This window comes from Kryptolebias marmoratus, linkage group LG5 (assembly GCF_001649575.2).
Source record: "Kryptolebias marmoratus isolate JLee-2015 linkage group LG5, ASM164957v2, whole genome shotgun sequence".
NCBI classification, from domain to species: domain Eukaryota; kingdom Metazoa; phylum Chordata; class Actinopteri; order Cyprinodontiformes; family Rivulidae; genus Kryptolebias; species Kryptolebias marmoratus.
In genome coordinates, this window is record NC_051434.1 from 9,785,256 (window position 1) to 9,809,616 (window position 24,361).

General features: G+C 40.9%; 2 protein-coding genes across 6 annotated transcripts in view; one reads left to right on the plus strand and one right to left on the minus strand.

Moving 5' to 3' along the window:
• Nucleotides 1-10,806, plus strand: part of jarid2b (jumonji, AT rich interactive domain 2b) — a 93,819-nt gene extending 83,013 nt beyond the window's left edge. Inside the window, exons 7-18 of the mRNA XM_017422610.3 lie at nucleotides 486-1,953; nucleotides 3,790-4,331; nucleotides 6,698-6,790; nucleotides 6,916-7,034; nucleotides 7,797-7,867; nucleotides 8,078-8,192; nucleotides 8,284-8,389; nucleotides 8,490-8,672; nucleotides 8,912-9,042; nucleotides 9,371-9,557; nucleotides 9,887-9,994; nucleotides 10,278-10,806. Of these exons, the coding sequence (XP_017278099.1) occupies nucleotides 486-1,953; nucleotides 3,790-4,331; nucleotides 6,698-6,790; nucleotides 6,916-7,034; nucleotides 7,797-7,867; nucleotides 8,078-8,192; nucleotides 8,284-8,389; nucleotides 8,490-8,672; nucleotides 8,912-9,042; nucleotides 9,371-9,557; nucleotides 9,887-9,994; nucleotides 10,278-10,505 (3,351 nt within the window). The 3' untranslated portion in view covers nucleotides 10,506-10,806. The remainder of the gene's footprint in view (nucleotides 1-485; nucleotides 1,954-3,789; nucleotides 4,332-6,697; nucleotides 6,791-6,915; nucleotides 7,035-7,796; nucleotides 7,868-8,077; nucleotides 8,193-8,283; nucleotides 8,390-8,489; nucleotides 8,673-8,911; nucleotides 9,043-9,370; nucleotides 9,558-9,886; nucleotides 9,995-10,277) is intronic.
• Nucleotides 10,807-13,443: 2,637 nt separating this feature from the next.
• dtnbp1b (dystrobrevin binding protein 1b) overlaps nucleotides 13,444-24,361 on the minus strand; it is a 70,767-nt gene continuing 59,849 nt past the window's right edge. For 4 of the 5 annotated variants that reach the window (XM_037975620.1, XM_025006842.2, XM_025006848.2 and 1 more), the window contains 3 exons: nucleotides 20,363-20,530; nucleotides 15,861-16,004; nucleotides 13,444-15,314 (listed from right to left, as the gene is read on the minus strand). In XM_037975620.1, the coding sequence (XP_037831548.1) occupies nucleotides 14,992-15,314; nucleotides 15,861-16,004; nucleotides 20,363-20,530 (635 nt within the window). In that variant the 3' untranslated portion in view covers nucleotides 13,444-14,991. The remainder of the gene's footprint in view (nucleotides 15,315-15,860; nucleotides 16,005-20,362; nucleotides 20,531-24,361) is intronic. The other variant, XM_017422581.3, reaches the window with a different exon arrangement.

Sequence of the window (24,361 nt, forward strand, 5' to 3'; positions counted from 1 at the left end):
AACTGTTGTTTATCTCTGTATGCTGTGGTTTAGGTTTGTGTATATCATGTCTAAATCTCAGTATCGACAGTAGATGGGAGTTTAAAAGCACACTGCTTTTGAAACTATAGTTAACCAGACGGTTTATTTTTTCCCTAATAAACAGCAGAGGTTTCCGCAAATAGCTTTAGTCTGACCAGCCAAATGTTTCATCACATGGTTACAAACTGCAGATTTGGCCTCTTCGCTGTGAAGCGTAGGAGTGCCCACGCCTCCTCTGTGCACTAAAGTTGTTCTTTTTTGATATTTCAGATAATCTGTGTGGGTAATTTAAAACAAAACGGCTACCTTCTGTGTTGCAATGAAATTTTTAACACATACGTGACCTAAAATATAACAAAGACCAAATTAGACCAAATTTTTTTTAATTACTTGAGTTTTTTAAGCATTGATAGCTTTCTCTTTATCTGATTTAACTTATTCGTCTCCCGCTCCGTTTGTTTCAGATCTCGAAAGTGAACGGGCTGACGTGGGCTGGCTCGGCACAAGCTGTCAGTGGTGCCAAAAAGAGCCACGACTTACGACTGCCGTCCAAAACTGTGAAGAAGTACACAGCCACCGTGTCCAAGGGCCACGTCACCTACACCAAAGCCAAACAGAAAGAACTGGGCAAGAAAACCAAACTCAGCAGCAGCAACAAACACAACAGCGCCGCCTCGGCATCATCGTCAGCGAACAATCACAATCAGCACAGCCAGCCAGCAGCCAGCACGAGGCTGGCCAACTCAGGAAAAGCAGCGGCACCAGCCCACCACAGCAATGCAAAAACCCGCAAACAGGTGCTACTATCAAACGGGCTGCACAATGTGGCCGCCAGCGCCCGACCCAACGGCAGGCTTAATGGGCAGTGGCACAACGCCCTGGCCAAGGAGGACGCTCAGAAACAGTGCCAGCAAGCCCACGTGGAGTGCCCGGGTCGAGAGGGCCTGCGAAACTCCAAACGGCGTCTGGAGGTGGTGCTTAACTCGGTGAGCGCAGCGGTTGTTGAGCAGAAAGCCAAAACGAGTGGCGCCGAGGCCAAGAAGGCCAAGATTCAATCCACACCTTTGGAGACGCGCAGCAGCAGCAAGAAGACGGCCAATGAAGAGAAAGCTAACAAACAAAACACCACCCCCACCACTCCGGTTTCTAATGGACTCGTATCAGAAATGCCACCCTCTCCTAAACAAACTCAGCCTGTTGCTTCTTCCTCTACTCCCCCTCCTCAACAAACCACACCTCCTTCTACACCAGCAGCCAACGTGGAGCCCGTGAACCAGCGACCTAAGCGCGCATCAGCCGGTAAGCTGATGTTGATACGACAAGCACAGCAGCAGCAGAACAGGTCACATGGTCGGAGCTCCTCCTCTTCCTCACCTTCATTAGGCCACAATAGTTCACCAAACCCCAGTCGTGCCAGCACTACCTCAGACCCCCAACAAACCTCTGTGTCCTCCTCTTCCTCCTCCTGCTCCACTTCCTCTGTTCTTACTTCCACTAGCAGCCCCGGACAGGTCAAACCAGCAGCGCTGCGGCTCGCCGACCGCGACAAGGAGTGGGAGCGCGAGAAAGAACTGACGCGCCAGAAGGAGCGTGAGCAGGAGAAGGAGTGGGACCGCCAGCGGAGTAAGCCAGAGGGCTGGGGGGCGCTGGACGAAGTCCCCGTCTTCCGGCCAGGTCCTAGGGAGTTCCAGGACCCTCTGGTGTACTTGGATGCAGTGAGGGAACAGGCCGAGGTGGCCGGCATGTGTCGCGTGGTGCCGCCACAGGACTGGCGGCCCGAGTGCAAACTGAACGAGGAGATGCGTTTCGTCACACAGGTGCAGAGGGTCCACATGCTGGGCCGACGCTGGGGCCCCAATGTGCAGCGGCTGGCTTGCATCCGCAAGCACCTTAAATCTCAGGGCATTACCATGGATGAGCCACCTGTCATTGGTGAGTGACACCGACAGGCACACGCACGATTTTACACAAAACACAAGCAAACAAAAATGGCTCGAATTGACTAAACTATAAGCCACAAGCTTCTTTCTGCAGGCTGCCACGAAGGACAGGAGCGATTGATTTTACTGGAGTGAATTAAATCCAGACAACAGATTCCAGACTGTCACCTGACTTATTGCAAACATGTAGCTTTTTTCAAAGATTTAGAGGCGATAAAGAAAATACAGCTCATCAGAAATAGATGCTACGCAGCTGCAAGAAATGGCTGCTTACAGATTGCAGTTTAGCTGTGTAATTATTGCTGAACTCATGGCTGTTTTTATTGGTATCAGTGGTCCTTTTGTGTGCTTGCACCAGTTTTTATTTTTCAGTTTATAGTTGACAGTAAAAACATGAAACAATCCTGCAAGGAGCGAGTCCGTATTTTTTCCAGGTTGCCCAGTTGTTCTCCCAATAACGTCAGAGTTCAAACAGAAACGGCATATTTGAGTTTTATACGTGTGCAAATGCTCTCATGCGTGCGAATCTGTGGCTGCTGAAATGTGATTTTACTTGTTTTACACTTTTTGGTTAGATTTTTGTTTTAGTTGATTGTGCCGTGCCATGTTTTTGTAGCATTTCTATTCAGATGCATACAGATCAGTGCGATCATTGTAGGGAGTCCTGTTGCAGCCGTTGGCCCGAGTGGAACAACTTGCTTCCAAACGACTTTCTGAACTTGGTAACATTATCCTTCTCAGCACAACAAAAGTGTAAACATCAGCAGCCACATTATTAACGAGACACACAGTAGCACTGGGTTAATTTGGCCACTGATCGGCTGTTCAGAAGAATTCGACAGATTGTGTTTTTAATGAGTAAACGGAGCTGTCCTAACTTTCCTCCTCCTCCTTTTGGTTTGACTTACAGTAAATAACTAATCCAATTAGTTGGGTTTTTTTGTAGCATCCAAGCCAAGTGAAAAAAACTGTTTAAAATGGTTTTATTGGTAGCTGAAGCATTTGCTTTTTGTCTAAACATCCAGGATATCAGTATTTACAGCTCTCCCCTTTCCCATGACAGCTTGTTAGCTTGATGGGGAATTATTCTGGCAAACAGACTTGTAACTCTAGGAGGACTCAGACATTTGAGCGTGGCTGTGGTTTCTAATTATAAAGCATGATTTTTTTTTTGTTTTTAAACTGACTGTTATGCTGTTTCTGCAGTTATAAATAAAACCTTCCATGCATGACACGGATTGTTTAACGGGCTTAAACATGTCGAAAAATGATCATTTAAACGGGTTTAATACACCACTAAGAAATGTCACACATTAATGGAAATTATCACATTATGAGAAAGCTGTGATCCAGTGAAGGTTTCACAATTACACCTCACTCGATGTATTGTCCAATTCCTTCGGAATAATAAATAAGCTGTCGCTCTCACAGGCGTATCTGAGTATGAGGAGCTTTAATGCAAAAGTGACTGAATGCTGGAGTTTTAAACAGACTGATGTAGCTCTGTTGTCTTTTTAAAGCCTAAACTTCTATAAACCTGACCACTTGGGACTGAAACTCAAAGGGATTTTTTTTGTTTGTTTGTTTGTTATCCTCCAGTTTAAAAAGAAATTAGGGAAAAACACTTGTTGTGTCAATTAAAGCTCATAAGTAGAAGTCAGAATTCTGGAAATTCAGATTTGGCAGATCAATGCGTGAAATTTTTTTTCTTTTTTAAAAAAAAAAAAGACTTAATCCTTTGTTCAAAAAGAAAAAAATAAACTGAAACCATGTTGTATGTCAGCTTTTTAATTTTTTCTAAATTAACTTTGTATTTTGCATCGTGCAGGTGGCTGTGAAGTGGACCTGTCACGTTTTTTCCAGCTCATCAATGACATGGGCGGCATGCAGCAGGTGATGGACCTGAAGAAATGGACCAAGCTCGCTGATCTCCTGCGCATCCCCAAGTCTGCGCAGGACCGGCTGGCCAAGCTGCAGGAGGCGTACCTCCAGTACATCCTCTCCTATGACTCGCTCAGTGCCGAGGAGCGCCTTCGACTGCTGGGTGACGTGCTGCTGGAGAAAAAGAACCTGGAGTCGCGCCAGGGCCCCCTGGAAGGTCTCTCGGATTCGTCAGCGCCAAGCGGGCTCTCGCTGCCGCGCTACGAGCCCAAGAACGGGCTGGTAGGTGGGATAGTGGGAGGCACGACGGGGAACCACCGCACCAACGGAGTCTATCACCGACTGAAGGAGCTGGAGGCTCAGGTCAAAGCGGGCCGGCGCCGGCTCTTTGCTCAGGAAAAACACGGCAAGGAGGACAAGCAGCATGGAGAGGAGGAGGCGAAGGAGGACAGAGGCGTTCTCAGTGACCAGTACAAATGTATTTACAAGGTGAGAAATGCAGAAAAACACTCAGCGTTTATTCCACAGTCTTAAGGCCCACAGACAAGAGCTCCAAGATCCTTTCCTGTTCTTTCTTCCTTGTGATCTGAAGTTATGAACTGCTGATAACAACTCTTATTGTCATTTAAAGGTTGCCCTCAACAGTAGCAGTGCAGCATGGAAGAATCTATGAATCTGTTTCCTTGCTGCAACATTGTCATGTTTTTTATTTAGCTGCAAAGTTACACTTTAGAAAAAACACTTGCCACATTTTCTACCGTTGCTTCTGCATTTTGGCATCAATTGCATTCATTTGGTCCTTTCCTGATACATAATGTGGACATTTTTTCGTGTACGATTTACAGGCTGCCGTTTTTGGAACAATATATGAGACTATTGTTGCACTCAATGGCTATTCTAATATGTTGCATATATTCATTGAGAAATACATCCACAAACTATTTCAATCAACCCTAAAAATGCAGGAAGTAGGGGGGTCAAGCGTTCATTGGCCCTCTCACTTTACCTCCGTGTTCTGCGCTCCTTTTGGCTTCGTGTCGCTCACATCCACCCTGACACATATACAGAAGTATATACAGAAATAGACTGTAATAAATCTGTATTTACGCTTGTTCTTTTTGCCAAAATAGAGTTCGTAAATATTTTACCTGAGTCTCTTTATGTCTTCGTCATCTTCTTCATGAGAGAGGAGCAGCTCAACTGCTGCTGCACTTTCAAATCTCTGCAGTATTCGACAGAGGTTTGGTTTCTGTATCATCAACAAACGAGAGATATGACTGTGGAATCATAACACTACACTGTTAAACCATTTCACTTACCATTAATGGAATTTAAAAAAAGAAAAAAGAAAGCCTACAACTTCTAAACACTGTACACCTTCTTATTTATCAATTATTCGTCATTTGGCTGCTGGAACCAAATGATCCGTGACTTAAGAAACAGGTTTATGAGAATAATTCTAGTTGCCTTCTCAGACGGTGAAGTGGGTCTCGCTCAGGGACTGTGTAGACATGGTTTGAACAGAAAATGTATCATTGTCTATAGAAACTCTTAGTGAACAGTACCGTGATGTTATTTCAGAGTTTGCCGTTCACTGAAGTATAATATTGTCAGATGTATATTTATTTCATACAAGATGGATGTCCACTGGTTGGTATTATTTACAGATCTTGTAGTTGTTTTTTTATTCTGTGGTGGGATGCTTTGGTTGCATGTATGTGCACCTAGCTGGAGTCGCATCATCCCTTTCTTGCAGCTTTTCTGATCCGGTTTGCAAAAATATAGGTCAGAGAAAAGGCTACCCCTCACTGCCCCGCCTTCTTTTAGTTCAGCAGTCCTCTTCCCATGGTTTCGGCAGATGTCTTTGCTTCTAGCTGTTCCCCAAATCTGCGAGCTTCCTTTTCTTTGCTAACCTCTGTTTACACCATCCTCCTGCCACAAAGGCTGCGATTTGTGCAGCTCAGGCTTTGTCACACACTCTGTGCACAAAACTGCCATGTTCACATTTTGAGGAGACAGAACAGCCTCTGATTTTTATTTTGTTTTTTACTTAAGGTAACTTTCTTTTCCCTTCTCATATCCAATCTCTCAGTCCACAAAATTCTACAAATCTGGATCTCGTTTTAGACCCTTTTTTTGGTTCCCAGTTCCTTCAGTAACCAAATCCTTCTATACGGCCTCCCTTTGAAAAACTGAGATATTGTCAGCAGAATTGACCCGGTTCAATCAGCAGAGCTTTCAGGTACCGAGTTAAACGTAATGACATGAGAAGTCATGTCACGGGCCTGAAAGGACGGGCTCGTCAAAATGTGACCGTTTTCTGCACAGCTCAGATTTGTGTGCACTTTTTCATCACCAGAGGCCTCCAGGAGGAGGTCAGATTTCACTTTCGCTATCAAGAGAACAAAGTGCATGTCAAGGGCGTAATTAACTCTGATTACACTTGGAAAGTGCCTGTTCTGACTGGGGGGGAAGAGGACATTGTCAGTGTTTACAATGGAGCCTTTATACTGTATTATTTAACTGCTTTAATTTACAACCTCATAGTTTTTGTGTTGATTAAAACTTTTAATAAGAAAACAAACTGTCATGACCAGACATTTGTGGTCCTTAGATTTGTTTTGGTTGAAGGATTGATGAGAAAAGGGGGTAGGGAAATATGTTTGAAGAGGTACATGCTAACACATACAAAGATGATGAATGTCTGCAGTGTTTTTACCCATAATGCTGTGACTTTTTCTTTTAATTCACATGAAATTTTGGCCTTTCATGATTGAGTATCATAAATATTTATAATTTTTTAATTCATCAGAGCATGTTGCCACCACCGAAGTTTAATTAGTTGTTTGTTGCAGGGGAAATCGGTGTCCTTGACCAACTTCTTCAGGATAGCCCGCAACACCATGACCATGTGCTTTAACAAGGAACCAGGAGCTGCCGAGGTTGAGGTCAGTCAGCAAACATCTCAAACAGCATCAGCTCTTAAAGTGGAGCTTCAGCTAACTACAGCTGATACAGGAAGTCGGTTCAATGCGTTCTCACTCATCCGGTCTCCTTTTTTATTCTCTCGCAGCAAGAGTACTGGAGGATTGTGGAGCAGAGAGACTCGCACGTTGCAGTTCATTGTGGAAAGGTGGACACCAGTACACATGGCAGTGGCTTCCCCACTGGAAAATCAGAGCCATTTTCAAAGTAAGCTCCTCTCATATGTATTATTTCAAAGGCCTGGGTGAAATGATTTCAACAATTGGACCTGGTTATGGAGGAATTCAAGATTCTGTTTAAACATCAGATGTTCTGGGTGATCTGAGCCCAGCTGGACCGCTCGAAGTCACTGTTTACATTTGGCAATAAAATGTGTCTCCACATGAGCCCAAAACAGACTGAGTGGTCATCAGTTGGTGTAATAATGTTTGTGTAAAATAACAAATTCTTCCAGTAAACTGAGCCACAGACTCTTTGCATTTTGTAACATACAGAAACATTTGTTCCCCTCAAGAGGCTGCGCTACGTTCACTTTTCCTGTTTTGCTGTTCCATTAAGCACCAGGTCTGAAAAAACAAAGGTACACGGCTCAGTAAACGTTCAGAGAGGGCTCATTAAGAAATCTCCCAGCATTCAGAGTTTTATTGCTGCACCCAACAACTGCTTTGATCATTGATGCTGCTGGATTTACATAACAGACAAGCCAGAGATTTTCTGTGAATCAGTCTGGATGCTGCTTTTTATAGATGTTTTTTTTTTAAAGTCAAGAGAACCAGAAAACCTCCCTGCTCACATAAAATCATGTTAGCAAACAGTTGTCATCATACTGTCTGCTCTGAATGCTTTTACAGCTGCAGTTATTGCTTTCCACTTGTGATCAGACACATGTTGAAACTCGTTTAACCCTGGTGGTCTTGATGAACGTCTTGTTTAAATTCACAAAAATGAAATTGTGTCTCTTTTCTTCAGACATGGATGGAACCTCACTGTCCTCCCGAACAACGCTGGATCCATACTGAGACATCTGGGTGCTGTGCCTGGTAAGAAGCTGCTTCACACGGCTTAAAGAAAACACCTTTCAAACCTACTTTTTAGTGTTGTCATACGATGAACATTTACGTTTCTATTAGAAAAATAATTCAAATCATCCAGTTTTAGGCTGCATCCTCTCAGATTTTTCTGTATGACTTTTTCTGCTGTGGAATCTGTCACCATTGGTTTCATTTTCTCAACCACTCGTGTTTCTACAGGGGTGACCATTCCCTGGCTAAATATTGGCATGGTCTTTTCTACCTCATGCTGGTCTCGAGACCAAAATCGCCTTCCATATATTGATTACTTACACACTGGTGCTGATTGCATTTGGTAAGTTTGCACACTTTAAGTGGACTGTAACTGAATGTAAACTTGGCTTGCAGGTAAAATGAGGAGTAAAATGTGTCTGTTCCTTTAACAGGTATTCTGTCCCTGCTGAGGAGAAGGCTAAGCTTGACAAGGTGGTCCATACACTGCTTCAAGCCAATGGCACCCCAGGACTAGAAATGCTGGAGAAGAACATAATGGTTAGTGTTGTCTCTGCATAAGGTCATGTACAGACTTGGCTTTTCTCCGCCTTTCCAAGATTTGTGAGACCTATCCGTGCCCAAACCTTTTTTCTTCCAGATCTCTCCAGAGGTGCTTTGCCGTGAAGGCATCAAGGTTTACCGTACGGTGCAGCGGAGCGGCCAGTTTGTGGTCTGCTTCCCCGGTGCCTTTGTCTCGAAAGTGTGTTGTGGCTACAGCGTGTCGGAGACGGTGCACTTTGCCACACCGCAATGGATGAACCTGGGTTACGAGGCGGCGAAGGTCAGTTCATAAAGCAGGGTGCTCGGAGCAGAAGCAGAAACAAACATAGAGCTTGGCTTTATTCTTTTTAAGGCGTAATTTAGCTTCCTGTCTTCTTGTAGAGTCAGATTTTAGATTTTTGCAGTTATGAGCAAGGCTTAAAACCACCAAACTTTAATGTGTAGTGTGTCCAACTTTCATATTAGGTTGATAATTTCACAAATATGTAAATTTATTTATAAATATATTTTTTCCTCCAGGATCTGAAATGCCGTTGTATAGCCAAACCCTTCTCCATGGAGAAGCTACTGTATCAGATCGCCACAGCTGAGTCCAAGAGGGACAACGGCCTTCTCCTCACCACCATCTCCACCCTACTCAAAGACCTCAGGCAGGATGCTGCACTTTATACACACACACACACACACACACACGTCTGCACCTAACACTACACCTGCAAGCAGCAACCAATTTAAAGCTTGCATGATTACTCTCAAGTTTTCTTATTTGTAAAATGAATAAATCTTCTGTGCTGATAAAATAAAACTGAAAGGTTGAACTTACCTCTATAAAAACCAAGTAAATGCACATTTATGAAAGAGTAGTTCTGTGGATATAAGTTTGCGGTTGGAACAATATAATACAGCACATTTAATCACGTTAGCTTTCTCTTTATTACACACTTCTAACTCTTTTCTCCTCGTTCGTCTTTCTCACAGGAACATAGAGTTGCACCAACGTCGGGAACTTTATAATGCAGGTTTGCATTCCTCTGCCCGTTACGGCACTCACGATGGCAGCCTCGGGCCCAGTGAGGGGCGCAAGAAACCCCGCGGGAAATGGCTGGCGCTGGAGTCCTTGGAGAGACGCTGCCAAATCTGTCAGCACCTCTGCTACCTGTCCATGGTGAGGGCAGAGAGTTACACCTGCTGCGGTTATGAGATGTAAAACTGTTATTTATTGTGGGGGGAAAAAAAGACAATTTACCCTGCAGTAGTGTTTATATTCATTCAGTTTGAAGGTAATTATATTTTAGATTACTCCCGTAAAGACATTCACGGCTTATCTACTGCAAGTTGATTAAAAAAGAATGCAATGCTGTTGTAATAAAAAGGGGCAACATTTAAATTATATCAATATTTTAACAGTGCTTTAAGTATTCAAACTCATAGTTTCTCTCTGGTATCTGTGGTTATATATATATATATATATATATTCCTGTTTTGTGTCTGCAGGTGGTTCAGGAGACGGATAATGTGGTTTTCTGTCTGGAGTGTGCCCTGCGTTACGTGGAGAAGCACAAGTCCTGCAGGGGCCTAAAGATGATGTATCGATACGATGAGGTAAAAACCCACCCGTCAGTTGTCTTTATGTCCACAAGAGGGCGACGTTAACTCAAAAAAGACTTCAGCTGAGCCAGTCTAGTTACTTTGATGGAGCCATAAACTATTTTCTCATACAAACAGTTGCAAACGTATTTTCTGTGGAAGAAAGTGTTAAAATCTTCAAAGTGAGATTTTTAATTGAGCTTTTAGATGTGAAAAGTTTTAACTCTTGGTATTTTTTTTCCCTCTTTGCTTTCTCAGAATGTGTTTGTTTCAAACCGCCTGTGTTTTTTCTTTACAGGAGCAAATCACCAGTTTGGTGAACCAGGTGTGTGGGCGGGCCATGCTGAAGAATGGAGGAGGAGTTATTAGTGCAGGAGGAGGAGTAGGAGGGGGCGACCCCTGCCTGAACTTAGGCCCTGCCAAAACGTCACCAGCCAAGCGGGGCCCACGAAAACGCGCCACCGTGGAGGTGTCTCTGGCGCGCCTGTCCTCCATCCACATGCCCAAGGCTGCAGCTGTGTCCTGAGAGAAGAGGGGGGGGAGGGGACGCCTCCACTGGACCACCCTGTGCTGTGCCCTCCTCCGCCCCCCATGACCATCCCCAGGCTCCCCCCCCCTCCATTTTATTTTTTGACCCACGTTAAACAGGAATCACTATCAATGCCTCCAAAACCACCACTTATAATTGCAGTTTGTTTTACCCCCCCCAGTCACACTCACCTCTCCTTTAGTGAAAGCTTGTTTTATTAAAAAAAAAAAAGGAAAAATTAAAAAAGAAAAGCAAGATGTCTTTTTTGCACTAGTGTGAAAGAAGAATTTTTTTTTTTTTTCATCATGAGTGATTTTTAGCTTCGTTGAATCAACATTGCAAGCATTAAGTGTAACGTTCATATGAAGACTTGACGGACCCCATTTTTACCCTTTACCCCCCCATCACCCATCCATCCAGAACTGAATTGGTTGCATCTGTTACCTTTTTCTTGCATCACTCTAACCTGCTTCTCAGACTGAACCCCTTCTCATCTCAACTGTGAACTTGGGACGAATGAAAAGACTTTTCAGTTTCTTTTTTTTTTTTTTATTTCCTCCCCAGTTTTACAAAATGAGAACGACATCAAGTAGTTACCCAAAGTTTGTCTCTGTTCCTGATTTAAGGAACAAGAGGTTTTTCGTTTTGTTTTTTTGGTGACAATAAGAAAACTATTGAACTTCATCAGACTTTTCCTGTAGTGAATTTCGGGATGCAGAGGCTCTTTTCNGGTTGGCGATGCAACGTAAAAACTTGAAAGACGATGTTGGTTGGCTACATTTTTTAACTACTATTTTGAATTTTAGCTTTGTTTTTGCTAGTTATTTTATAAGTTTTTTTCTTGTGTATTTTATTTTTATCCTTGTGGATGTTTTCTACGTGTCGGTGGATGTGAGAGGAGCAGAGCTGCAGCTGCTTTGACCTGCGTACGGTCACCTCACTTCCTTGTAGTACAGAGGGATCTTTTCTTCGCTAGCGAGTGAAAAACGGTGCCTGATACTCAGCAAGGAGGTCCATTTTATTGGTGCTGTTAGTTATTACTGTATAACACCACAAAAGTTAAAAATCTGGGGGTTTAGCGCCTCACACGCCCCCACCCCACAGGGCAGGAAAGCTTTCAGGCTTTTCTGGTTCTAGATGTGCAATCGTGTTAACATTCCATTCTTCCAGTCCTCTTGTTTCATCTGTACCAGTAAACATTAAATATGTTGTTTTTGTGTTTATTTTTATTTTCTTTTGTTGATCTGATGTGTTATCTCAAGTAGAGCCACTAGTTAATGAGTGTAAAATGTGAAATATCAAATCCAAGTTTTGGTTTTTTTCTTTACTTTTGCATTTTCTCCCTTTTCCAGATATATTGAGTCGTGTTTAAAGAGATGGAAAAAGTCCAACACAAACAAACATCAACTCTTTTGTACATATATTCTGTACATTTCTTTAAATACTTGAGCCTTTTTACTGGGTTCAAGTAAAGAAAGGAAGGAAGGAATCCAGAAGAAAGATTTCAGAGAAGAGTGCTTGATGAAGAAAAAGCCTTACATTTCCCTTTCTTCATCGATCTGAGTGAGTTTGATGCTGACAGGGTTGCTCTGGTAAATGTGTATAAAAATTTTAAGTGCTGCTTATATCACTAAGAAAGAAGATATGGAGTAGCCAACGATCGCCCCCGGCCCCTCTTCCTCTCTCCGCCCCTTTCAACCTAGTTTTGTTTGTTTAGCTTTACTTTTTTAAAGAAAAGGGAAAAAAGAGACGTTGATTTAAAAAAAAAAAATGGGTTTTTACATTTTCATTACTGAAAATTCAACAAAAATGTAGTAGCTACTCATGTTGCACTGAGCTTGCCAGTGGTGACTGTCAAGGAAAAATCCTATAATCCAGTTTGTTGGTTGTTGTCCCTCGCAGAAGACTGAACTGTTTTAGGACTATTTAAAGAAATACCAAGGTGTTCTCAACATTTAAAAAGTGGTTGTCAAGTTTTTATGGCCTTACATTATATTTTATTCTTACAGGATTTTTTTTTTATTGCTTTGTTCTTGTTTTTCTTCCATTTTCTACAGCATAAACTACTTGCTCACAATGGGATCTCTGGTGACTTAATTTATTAAAGCCGCACGTCGGCCTTTCCTTTCATTCGGAAAGAGTTTCATGTTATATTTGCAGTTTTTTACTTTTGCAGTTTGTACCTAAGGTTTAATAAAAACTTGCAGACAATTCACTGTCATTTTTTTCCAACCCTCTTGTGGTTTCTGTGTCTGTTTTGATTCGACAACCCGACATACTGAAGCTGTCTGTACTTTTCTAAAACTGCATCTGGGCATGAATACCAAACTAGACCTTCAGTTTTAGAAACATCTGATTCCAATAACATATCTGTTGTGAATTGATAAGTCCGCTTTTTAGCATCTCAACAACCAACCTCAAACTTGTAGCAATAATAAATTTATATAATCTGCAGCGTTTATGGAATTAATGCACCTTGGATTCTGGATAAGTCAAATGTATATTCTTTAAAAAAAAAGCCAATTTAATTTCCACCTGATTAGATAAAAGTTCACCATATGACTGCCAAGGGATAAAACAACTAACACCATGTCTTAAAATTGGGGTGAACTGACCTAAAGAAGCTGAATGAGGCATCCTTGTAAAAACTGCTCAGTCAGTAAAAACCAGCAGACTTTAACATAAAACATGTCTGCAGGCTGCTTTTGTAGCCCTTTAAACTGCACGTGCCCCGTTCACAATACACCCACACACTCACATTAAGGTGCATTTTCAATAAATACAAATGTAAATGGAACAATTAACATATTGGTGAAATAATCTTTGTCCTCCTAAATTGACCTGTTTCCTCTCTATCACAGTCTCCAAACGCCAACTCAAACCTTTAATTCTCACATTTCTTTGTCTCAATAAGATCAGATGAGAATTAAACACATCTGGGTCTGAAACATTTATTACTAACAAGAGAGAGAGTAGGCATTGGGAAAGAAAGGAAGGAGTAATGCTGTCACATTGCACAAATGTCAACAATTCCTGACCAAAAAGGGAAAAAAAAAGGAAAGTCTGGACACAGTTAAACCTTCAGGCTAATGTCCAGTGCATAGCACACAGTCCACAACAGGGATTTGGTCCTTGTTTAAAACAAAAATAAATAAAGTTCACCCAAATATTTAGTGACTAGAGGCAGAGGGTAAAGTGACAAAAGGGGAACTTTCCTTTCTTAAAATTAACTGTACCTGAACGTCACCAGTGTGTTGCCTCATGGTTATCGTGTTACAGCTCACAGGCAGCCCGAGGCGACACGTTTGTCACTGAAAATAAACTCGGATGACATTTTAAGTATGAACAATTTCATCAGTATTGAAAAATCAACCAATTATCCCCTCTGCAGATTGTTTTTCCAAATGCTAATTACTCTGCATTAATCGTATTAAAGGGTGATTTTGGCCCATCTTATGAAACAAGTTAATCAAGTGTTAGTTGTAAGTTTGAGAATTTTAAAAGGAGCGGGTCCTGGCCAGCTTTTACAAGTTAGAAACATTAAACCCAATCAGGACACTTTTCTTGCAGGAACAAAGTTAGGAGAGTCAAAGCTGGCAGTGGTAAAGGGTGTTTCCTGCCTCCTCGTATATAATTCAGCCAAAACCATCTGCAGGGTTACAAAACCAAAACAGAAAATGTAGGTGACTTCTTTTTATGATTAAAAGCTCGTCTCTTATATGGCTCTCGGTATCAAGTGGCACCATCCTGATAAACTTGTGACAGACTTTATTTGATTGAATATATAGAACAGTAAAACCTCCCAACATAACTTACAAGCTGCAGAATTGAAGCTCAGTAAATCTTAGCATGAAGCATGACTAAAACTGGCTCAAAAAGGCTCATCTGGATGATTTTTTGTCTCCACACTTCTTTCAGCATGAACTGGCTTCTTACAGTCTCAACATGCACAAAAACACAAAAGAAAAAAGCAAATTGATAAAGTGCACGTTGAGACATTTTATGCCTTTATGCTAAAGGGGGCAAAAACCTTTTTCTTATTAGAATTGAAACCTTAACTTAGTGGTCTTTTAAGGCAAGTTTATGTGGCAGTTAGTGCAACCTCCAAGTAACTTCTCTTATGATTTTCTTAATATATGAAAGATTTGTAGGAACAAAAGCCAATATATTTACAGTACTGGGCAAAAAACTTTTAAACACCTCATATTTTTTAAACTATTTCGCTCAGGAAGAGTCAGACTTTCTTGTATTCTTGTAAGCAGCCAAGCTAAGAAAAAAAAAAAGAAATTCTCGACAGACTTTCAGAAAGCCTAAAGAAATATTGATCGAGACCACTTGAACAGATTACAGTAAAGTCTGGCTCATTGGAAGTAAAATGTAAAGAAAAGAGAGAAGATTCAGGACTTTTGCACGGTGCTGTGTACTCCGTATTTTGGATTTGGCAGCTGTGGGTGTCTCGCCTTTAAATCAAGTCCAACTGTCCTCAAACCTGCTGCCTTTTCTCCTTACAGTCTTTACTTGTCTCCTCCTTGTGGTCCTCTCTGTCCACCAGCCCAGTATCAGGGTGAACCTCCTCCTCGTCCAGGGTCACCACCACCGGGGGCTTTCTCCTCCTCCCTCCTCCCACTGATCCTTCACCTCCCCCTTGCTCAGTCTCCTCGTCCTCCTCGTCCTCCTCTCCGGCCTCCGTGTCCTGGCTGGCTGAATCCGTGCAGGTGGAGGACAGGGATGAGAGCTTGTGTCGGAGCTCAGCCTGGGTGGGGACCTGGAGGCTGATCTCGGTCGTGAAAGACTCAACATCCGGACCTTAAAGGGAACGACAAAAAGACATGTTCAAGCTCAGCAGTGTTTGTGTGTTAATAAAAGACCAAACATCTTCATTATTTATTACCTGGACTGCAAATAAAGGTTTTGGAGTCACATCAGTTAAAGGATGCAAATTTACTTAATTATACATTTCTGCCTGAGTAAATTTAATACGAATTCAAGCTTATTGTTGCAAAATAATTTAAATTAAAGGCCTAATAATACTCAAAAAATGCCTATTGCTCACCACGTTTCATCCCAGTTACAGACTAAAATCATCTTTTGGTGAGAAATGGCGAGATTTAACTTAATATCTGTAAAACTGACAGATTTGCAGCCATTTTGGTGTTTTCTGAGGTGGTCATCTCAAATTAGGTTGGCTCTGAAAGTTACTCAGCTGTGGATGTACATCTAATGATTATATTGTGTAGGTTTCATTAAAAGTCTGTTCTGGGAACAGACAGACATGTGCAAACGCATCGTCCACCTTCGCCTTTCAGCGGCAGGCGATAATAATAGAGTATATTTGCTGTGTATTCTGCATACCTGTGACAGGTGAGGCAGCACTGTTGTCCTCTCCCCCGGAGTGCAGGAAGACGTCCAGAGCCTCGTGGTCAGACATGTCCATCAGATCCATCTGCTCCAGCATGTCCACGTTCACCTCCATGGACGACATGCTGCCTATTGGCTCTGTGCACCACAAGTCCCAGTTAGACCTCAGCCATCATAAAAACACGCAGAATAAACTAGCAAGGAGCTGAATCCAGGAACAACGAAGCTTCACTCAGACGTTTTCATCTCCAAATACAAAGGCAGAAGCAGATGGGCACATTGGAGCTGGATGGTATTTCAAATGGATAAACGCGTGTATGCATTTCTTTAAAAGCTTTTTTGTTTATGATTCAAAGCATTAGTACTGTATGAAAAGAACTGGCAAGTATTACTTTGTGAGAAGGTGTACATGAAGAGACCAAACAATTCCAGCTATGATAACTTTACAAAAACTGAGCAAACTTAAGGAATTTTGGATCTAAAGCTTAGTCTTTCTTCTTCATCTGAAACCACAGCAGTAATTCCTGCAGATCTTCAGCAGGAGCTTCTCCTGGACAAAACATAAACCAGCAGGTAAACTCACCCATAAGACATAAACATGCACTTTTGTTCTTTTCTGCAATATATTGTGCACAAACAGAGACCAGAGATGCATGCGTGTCCCTCTATAAATACTATTTTTCTTGAACTGAACAACTTCCCCTGTAATTAAACCCTCACAAATAGTTGTTTAGATCAAACTGATCAGCAGATTCTCCTAAAGAAATACTCTGACAGTATAGGGATTAGACAGTATATGATACTGTGCAAAAGTCTTGAGTCTGCCCTATCTTTCTAATATTTTGCTTCCAAGGAGCCAGACTTTCTTGTTTTTTGGGGGTTTCTCTTGAGACTTTCACTGCTTTTTTAAAGTCAAGTACTTGATCAATTTCAGAGGTGTGCCTTTTGTTTGTTAAGGTCTCTTAACTCTGACCCATAAATTATGCAGGCATTAAAAAGCTCTTAAAAATCAAATGACGAACCAGCATTGTGTTGATACATAATTTAGCAAAAAATAAATAAATCAGATCTTTAGCCATCTTTTTACTAACAGCCTGCAACAAAAAACTAATTTGTTCTCCATTTCATTGGCAGAATTTGTAAACACCAAAGATCACAAAGTTTGAAGGAGCTGAAAACCTGACAAAGTCAATGATCAGCTGAAGGATGAAGCATTTGTCAGGTCTTTGATGGATTTGTTCCTGTTTGTTAAAGACATGACTTTCAGAACATTTTGGATCATCTGCTGCAGACAGTTTAACAGGTCTGGGACTTGTCTTGTCCTCCACTTGTCCATTTTCCTAATTTTAGTAAGCATAAAATGTTCAATAATTCTGTCATGATCAGGTAGAAGAACTGGACTTAAAAAGTGGAAAAGATTTGAAAAACCATTTATTCCAGAGAACTATTGATCAAGTCCAATTTAAAGGGTTACAGAAAAGTCTGGCTGCTTGAAAGAAATATTTAAAGAAACAAGTGATTTCAAACTCATTTGAGCAAACCTAACATTTGCAACCTGATTTATTTTGTCACAGTCAAAGATATGCTTAAAAACAAGGCTGTGAGGGACACAAATATATGACTTATAGCTTCATAACTGAATGCTGTTGCTTTAATTCATCATCGAAGCAATAATGATAAATAGAAAATACCTGAAAATGACTACAGTCCCTGGTAAAATATGTAAGTGTAAAGAGTTATGAAACATTTTGTTAAATGCTGAAACTTCTCAAACCTTTCCTAGTTTTTCTACAAACAGATCCTTCCCTTCCAAACTTTAACCGAGAAACTAATGTTTGTATTTTGCAGTAAAAGCACCGAAACTCGCCTTACTCATCAGCTATCACACTCCTGGAGTCACCAACTTGCAGGTGCACTGCAAGGTGGTGACTCCAATCTCAGCTCGTCTCATGATGTGCTGCATGCATCACAAACAGCCAGTCAGTGCACCATCAGCTCCGAGATGATCTGTGCAGTAATAGAACATTTCTAACAACTTCAAGTACACCGTTTGAAAAATAAAAAAAAAAAAAAAAAAAAAAAAGTCCTGTTTTTTTTTTAATTCTAACACAAACCCAGAAAGATTAAACAGAACAGAATGTCACATGAAGACTTTTCAAACCCCTTCTTGTGTATTTTCCTCCTTTTCTGTAATTTCTCAGGGGAGACAACAGTGGAGCGCTGTGAAACATTAAAGAGAAATGGAGGTCTAATTCTCTCTAATGACCGCTCAGCGAGCATTTCCAAATCTCTGTTGTAAGCTTTGCAATTACCCGCACACAGGAGTGGCCTGGCCTCGAAAAATGCGGTTCAAAGGGATTCTGATACAGTTTTCAGCCCCACGTGGAGCTGCTTCTCCAGCATGTGAGGAAACAAAAATAAAACCCAACATTTTGAGAAGGTTTCGGTCTGGGAAGCTCTTCAGTAAAACAACTCATTTCCATGTGACTGCCTCTGACATGTTCCTCTGTTAGCCTCGCTGTGACCTTGTCTAAAAGGTTCTTCTGCTGGGGAGGGGGCTGCTTCTGCCTGCAGAGATGCTGCTCAGTGTGAGAGCGGGTGTTGCTTCAGACGAGCTGTTGACGGCTCCCTCTTTTTACTGAATTTCTGTTTGTTCATGCGTTTATTAAATTACAATAGCCTCTGCGTACTTTGTGTTGTTTGAGTTGTTCATACATCAGAATGTTCAGCTCATTCAGGAGATGGCTGCTTTGACTTTTGTTTTTTGTAACTTTTATACTTTTCAAAATATTTAATTATTTGCAAGTATTTTCTCCATAGAAATGAACTGTGACCTCTTCAGTTCCTTTAAAAACATTGTTCCCTTTGAAATATGCTTCACTAAACTTGCTCTATTTGTTTTCTATTTGCTATTCTTCTGCTTCTTTTAGCTTTAACAACTCAGTTTCAGCATCTTCAGTAAATTTCAGCAGTCAATAGTTCTTTAGCTCTTTGTAGACCTCCATTATTTGTCTGAAGTTTAGCTGCAAGGCTTTACAGCTACGTCACAGTCTCATTTTCAAATAAAGGAAGGTTGTTTTCATTTCTACATTTTATTAAAAACACAAACACTTCATTAATAAAAAGCAGATTTGATTGACAGTAAAGACATAAGCCCCGCAGACTATCTCCTTCATTCATCCCTAAATCTCTTTCCTCTTCCTCCATCCCCCCCGCCCCCCTCCTCTTCCTCACTGCTCCACAATCTTCTCTCATAAACCAGTTTCAGGGGATTAAGGGAGGAGGATTGATGAGTAAAAGAGGAAAAATATAAATCACATTCCAAACCCCAGCAGAGTCAGTAACATCCTTCAGAACGGGGTGGATGCACTTCCACGTTTCAGCACATGCTTTGGATATTTTAGCAGACTTTTGGCAGCGATATATGGGAGTAAACCGCAGCAGGTTTCTATTGCAGTCCCTCTGGAGGAGTCCATTTATATGATGTGTCGACTGCTGGGCTGCTAAAACAGCTACTTGGAGAGAGGAGCTTAAAAGTCACTAAGGCTCAGTCTGTGGATATGAAACTGAAGCGTGAAGGATTTAGCTGATATGGCAGGCTGTTGTAACATATACTCAGACCAGACTCTTTAATTACGGGTTTTTAGACATCTACTATAGAATTCCTTTTTGCTAGTCAGAACTAAGACATATAAAATAACAGCTTACATTTTAAGATCCCCACAACTGCAGTTGTATCAAGAAAAACTAAGTTTGTGAATTCAAAACACTCTAAGTTTAAGCAGTTATTTTAACATTTATTGGCTGGACTAGATGTCTGTGGCAGATATCCTAAATTGCTATTCTGATAAATATTTCAAACATCTCAAATGTGATTCTTTCTGGAACTGATGATGCCACTTTTCTCATTCATGTGTTTATCCACACGTTCATTCTGCCAGTAGATTAAACTTTGTGGATGTTTGCATTAAAGTTCTTACTGGGAGAAAATCACATTTCAGGACTCTACAACATCGTTTCACCTGTTTTATATTAAAATGACACTCATCAAGTTTTAATTGGATTTACAAAATGTCTCTGTAGATATTTGTTATGACACTGTTACTAGTTTAGTCATAAAATAAATATTTCAAATTCCCAACAACAAATCTATAATAAATGAAAAGCTTTTATTTTTTGTTTGTTTAAAATTATATCAGTGTTTACAACCAAACTTAGGACTAGTAACAATGGGAGTGTAGATTTATGAAGTGTGAGTCAGAATTTTGGAAATTCTGGACATCTAAAATGCTTTTTATTTTACTAACTGTTATGATTTTCTTGGTAAAGAAATAAATGATAAATGGGCTTGCCATACCTGTGCTAGTACAGGCCCTCAGTGGAATGCTGAACAGCTTTTGCAAAAACTTTTAAAGACACACCACTATAACTAAACTTTAACAACTGCTGCTTGAATCTTTAAAAGCGATGTCTGACGACCCTCTGGTCGTTCTCACCTCTCCGCTCAGCGATCTGCAGGTAGCCGGTGCTCAGATACTGCTCCATGTCCTGCTGAAAGGCCTCCTCAAAGAACTTCTGCCTGTCTTTCAGCTTCACCTGGGGGGGCGGGACCCCTGCTTGTTCAGCCCCGGGGGCTTTCTGTGAGTGTTCGGCATCCAGCTCCACTGGAAACCAAAGAGAAGAAAGTTTTCAGACAGAGACTTTTTCACTTTTTCCCCAACATGCAACCTCAGTGTGAGATAAATATGAATGAGCTCACGCTGTGCACATGTAGCATGAGCAGAAAAGCAGAATCTGTAAAAGTTTATTGCAATTATAAAGTTTTTGTTAATGTCTCTGTGTTAATGTGTCTGTTAGCAAAATATCTCATGAACCATTTGATGGATTTTAAAGAAACTTACAGGAAATAATCATTTGTTATACATCTACCACTGATTAACTTTTGGAGCTAGCCCAATTCAAGATGGCTGCCACAGCCAACTCACCTTAGAAAACACAAAAGTAGCTGAAATTCATTCAATTTTACAGATTTTGTACTTAAATGTGATGTGGTTGTAGCTGAGATTCAGTCACAACACGTACTATTTAATTTCTCAACATAAAACTGCTTTAGTCTAAAACTCTGGCATGAAAGAAGGGGTGTAATATGTACTCCTTTAAGAAATGACAGGCCAGAATGATTGTTACCTGCTGTTGCAATTTACTTTAAAAAATCTGCTCACTAACAGAAACAGCAGGCAAATTAGAAAGTAAAAAAGGCAGAAAAAAGGAGGAAGCTGCCGAGCTGAAGTCGATCTTTACTGAAGCAGAACGATGTGGAGCTTCGAAGCGTCCACAGATTCACCAATTTAGCCTGGTGTTTGTAACTCTATCCTCCATCTCCTGTGGGCTGCACAGGAGGGACCTCACTCAGTGAGCTCTGCAGCTCGTAAACCTCAGAGCTGCAAACACATTAAACATCCATCTCCTGCTGCCCGCGTCCTCAGAGGTGCTGTGGCATCAAAAAGTGAGGTGCGGGATACAAATCTGTCACTGTTGTCAAGGAGAACGATCAACCGCTGAGCTGGTCTAATTGATCCTGACATATATTAGCCTTCAGATGGAGAGGGCCCATCACGCTGAGTGCTGATAGCTTGTGCAGCACATTTGTCTCTGTGGAAAGTCTCCGGGTGTGACAAAAATGTAAGGTTTTTAAGTGTTTTAAATATTGATGCTTTTGAGACAAATATCCTTTCCATACAAAATTTGCCTTTAGACTTTTAAGAATGAATTGCATAAGATTAGGGGAAGGGGTTAGCATTTGTTAGTCTGGAGGGCAGAAATGTAAGTCACTGATGTATTCTGACGTGATGGAAGCTCGTGCATGAGAGGGCTGCAGCCTGCAGTCTTGGATGGGCTGTCTCTTTATTTTTCTCATCATTCTTTGATAGAAAAATATTACATAAGACTACAGTGGCAAGAGGCAGGTCAATGTAGTGCATAAGTATTGACTAATGCAAACTGTGATCTTGGTTTAATGTGGACTCAAAGAAATGCATGTTAGAAAATGAAAGGCTTTGCACTTCTTGAAGGAATTTAAATTGCTGTTTTGGTTAAACCTCGAAAATAACGTCACGCACAATTTCGTGTGATATCACAAGATGTTAATCTCAGATGATCTGTTGTTAATGACTCTCAGCTATTACCAGTACAACTTTTAGCTCAACATCTGAAAAACTGACCGAGTTACAGACATTCATGTTATGGTTGTGGTGGCCATCTTCAATAGAATCGGCTATCAGCTGTTGATCTACATTCAGTGATTACTTTATGAAACTTTTATGTAAGCCCATCCTGTGGGATAGGAGACATTTTGGTGACAGAGACCCAAACACTGACGTGCACACACACAGAGACAACATTACCCGCCTTTGCCTTGTGGCAGTGCACAATGATGATAACAGGTTACCTTTCTTTTTTTTTTTTTTTAAATGAAAGCTTTTGACACTGTTCAGTTGAGACATACTGTATATTTACATATGAATGGTTCTGCTGAGACATCAAGGTTTGCACTCCTTCACACAGAGAAGAGCCCTGATAAAAATGTAGGCTGTGGCAGCAGATGGACACACACACACACACACACAAAACCAAAGAATAATGAGATCCCACCAGAGCTCACACAAGCCAGCAGCCCTCAGAGACCTGGAAAAGAATAGCACTCTTTCTCTGTGTCATCCCTTACCCAGCGTCCAATTTATCTCCTTCATCTGATGCTTCATGTTTGTCCCTCATCCTTTCCCCATGACTGTCTTTTCACTCGCCGTGGCTGCTGTGAAAGAGTGCGTGTTGTGTAGGGACTGCTCTATTAGATTAGGGGCCTCAGAGAAGCTTTGTTAAGACTGTCAGGCATTGTGTGGTTGGTTTGTAGCGGGAAGGGAAGACAGGAGGTAACAGAAAAAGGTGGCAATATGGTTATTTGGAATTAGACCCTGAGGACGGACAGTATTTACAAAACAACTGGATTCTGTGTTTCTTTTGTTTTGTCTCTAATTCTATATTTATTATTCCCCTGCATTAGCTATTTATTTACATTATCCTTGTATATGCTGACTGAGTTCATATAGCTATTTATTTATTTATCTGTCAGTTTAAGCAACTGACAGGGGTGTATTTTTTTGGGGGGAAGAGAGATTTGAAACTTGTACAGGAACCAGCTTATAAGGACGCTCGTCCCATTCCGGCTTCAACTTCCTGGTTCTCATCAAACATCTAGATTTCTTTAACAGACAGTGGTAGCATTAAAAATAAATCAGTGCTTTTAGATTTAAAACGTTCACAAAATCAAGCTATAGCTAAGATTTTATCCTACCCTTCTTACATTTATACAGACACGATGTGGGAAGAAGAAAGCTGAACAGTCTTGTGTGTATGGGTGGAAAAAATGAAGGCTGTTTATTACAAAATACCACACAATTTTTACTGGAAATCTTCCTGCAATGACAAATTGTTTATAGGATGGTTGAGTTGAAGTTTCTGAAGCAGGGCTGGTGTTAGAGTCAGTTCTAGTTTGGGGAGAGATCTATTAGACTGACTATAAATTAGGTGCAGTTCCTGCTGATATACAGTCCTTGTGTTACACTTTGAGGGGAGATCAGCTGTTTGGACGAGCTCTCAGGCTACAATCAGGTTTCTTTGCATGTAAGACAGCTTTAGCCTCCAAACTTAATTAGTTCATTAAAAATACACCACAAGTGTAATCACCTGATAAGGCCATCATCTGGACACTTATGGGACAATCAGTCAAAAGTGAAAATTCAATGTAACCCATCGACTTCCCTCACAAGGAAACTTTAACAAATTGACTTTCTGTGGTTTTGCTGAATCCAGCTTTATTGACTTGGATTATTTGTAGAATGTACTTGAAGAAAACCAGGAAAAATGGACGGTTAAATAAAAAAATGTAAATTGTTAGCTATTAGACAGAATGTTCCCAAGTTGGTTATTTACATTTGGCCTGTCATTATTTTTTGGTTAAAATTTGTGTTCTTATTAACAGTATACACAGAAAAATGAACACAAACTGTGTATGTATACTTCTTTTTCCTTGTGAAATATATCACTTTAAGCATAGATGTTTTATCTCAGTATTCTGATGTTAAAACTTTTTCTAAAATTAACTATAAGATTTTTATATTTCTCCTCAGTCTTTTCTTTCTCGTTTCTCCCCTTTTTTCTCTTTGTCTTTTCACCATCGTATACCAGACAATCCTATCCTCCTACACATCACAATGTAGCTACGAGGGTTATTTTTAGCTCTTACTCCTTCAGCCTGGAGGATTAAGTCTGTGGTGATGAATTTAAAGTAAGAGTACAAATAGGTCTTCTTACAATTCAAGAATTTCAACCTTTGCAAACTATGCTCCAGTTCTCGCATTTAAAGTCTTATCCTCTGATCTAAATGATTGCAAGTGTAAAAATGCCACAACATGACTCTCTAGTTGCGTGTTGAACAC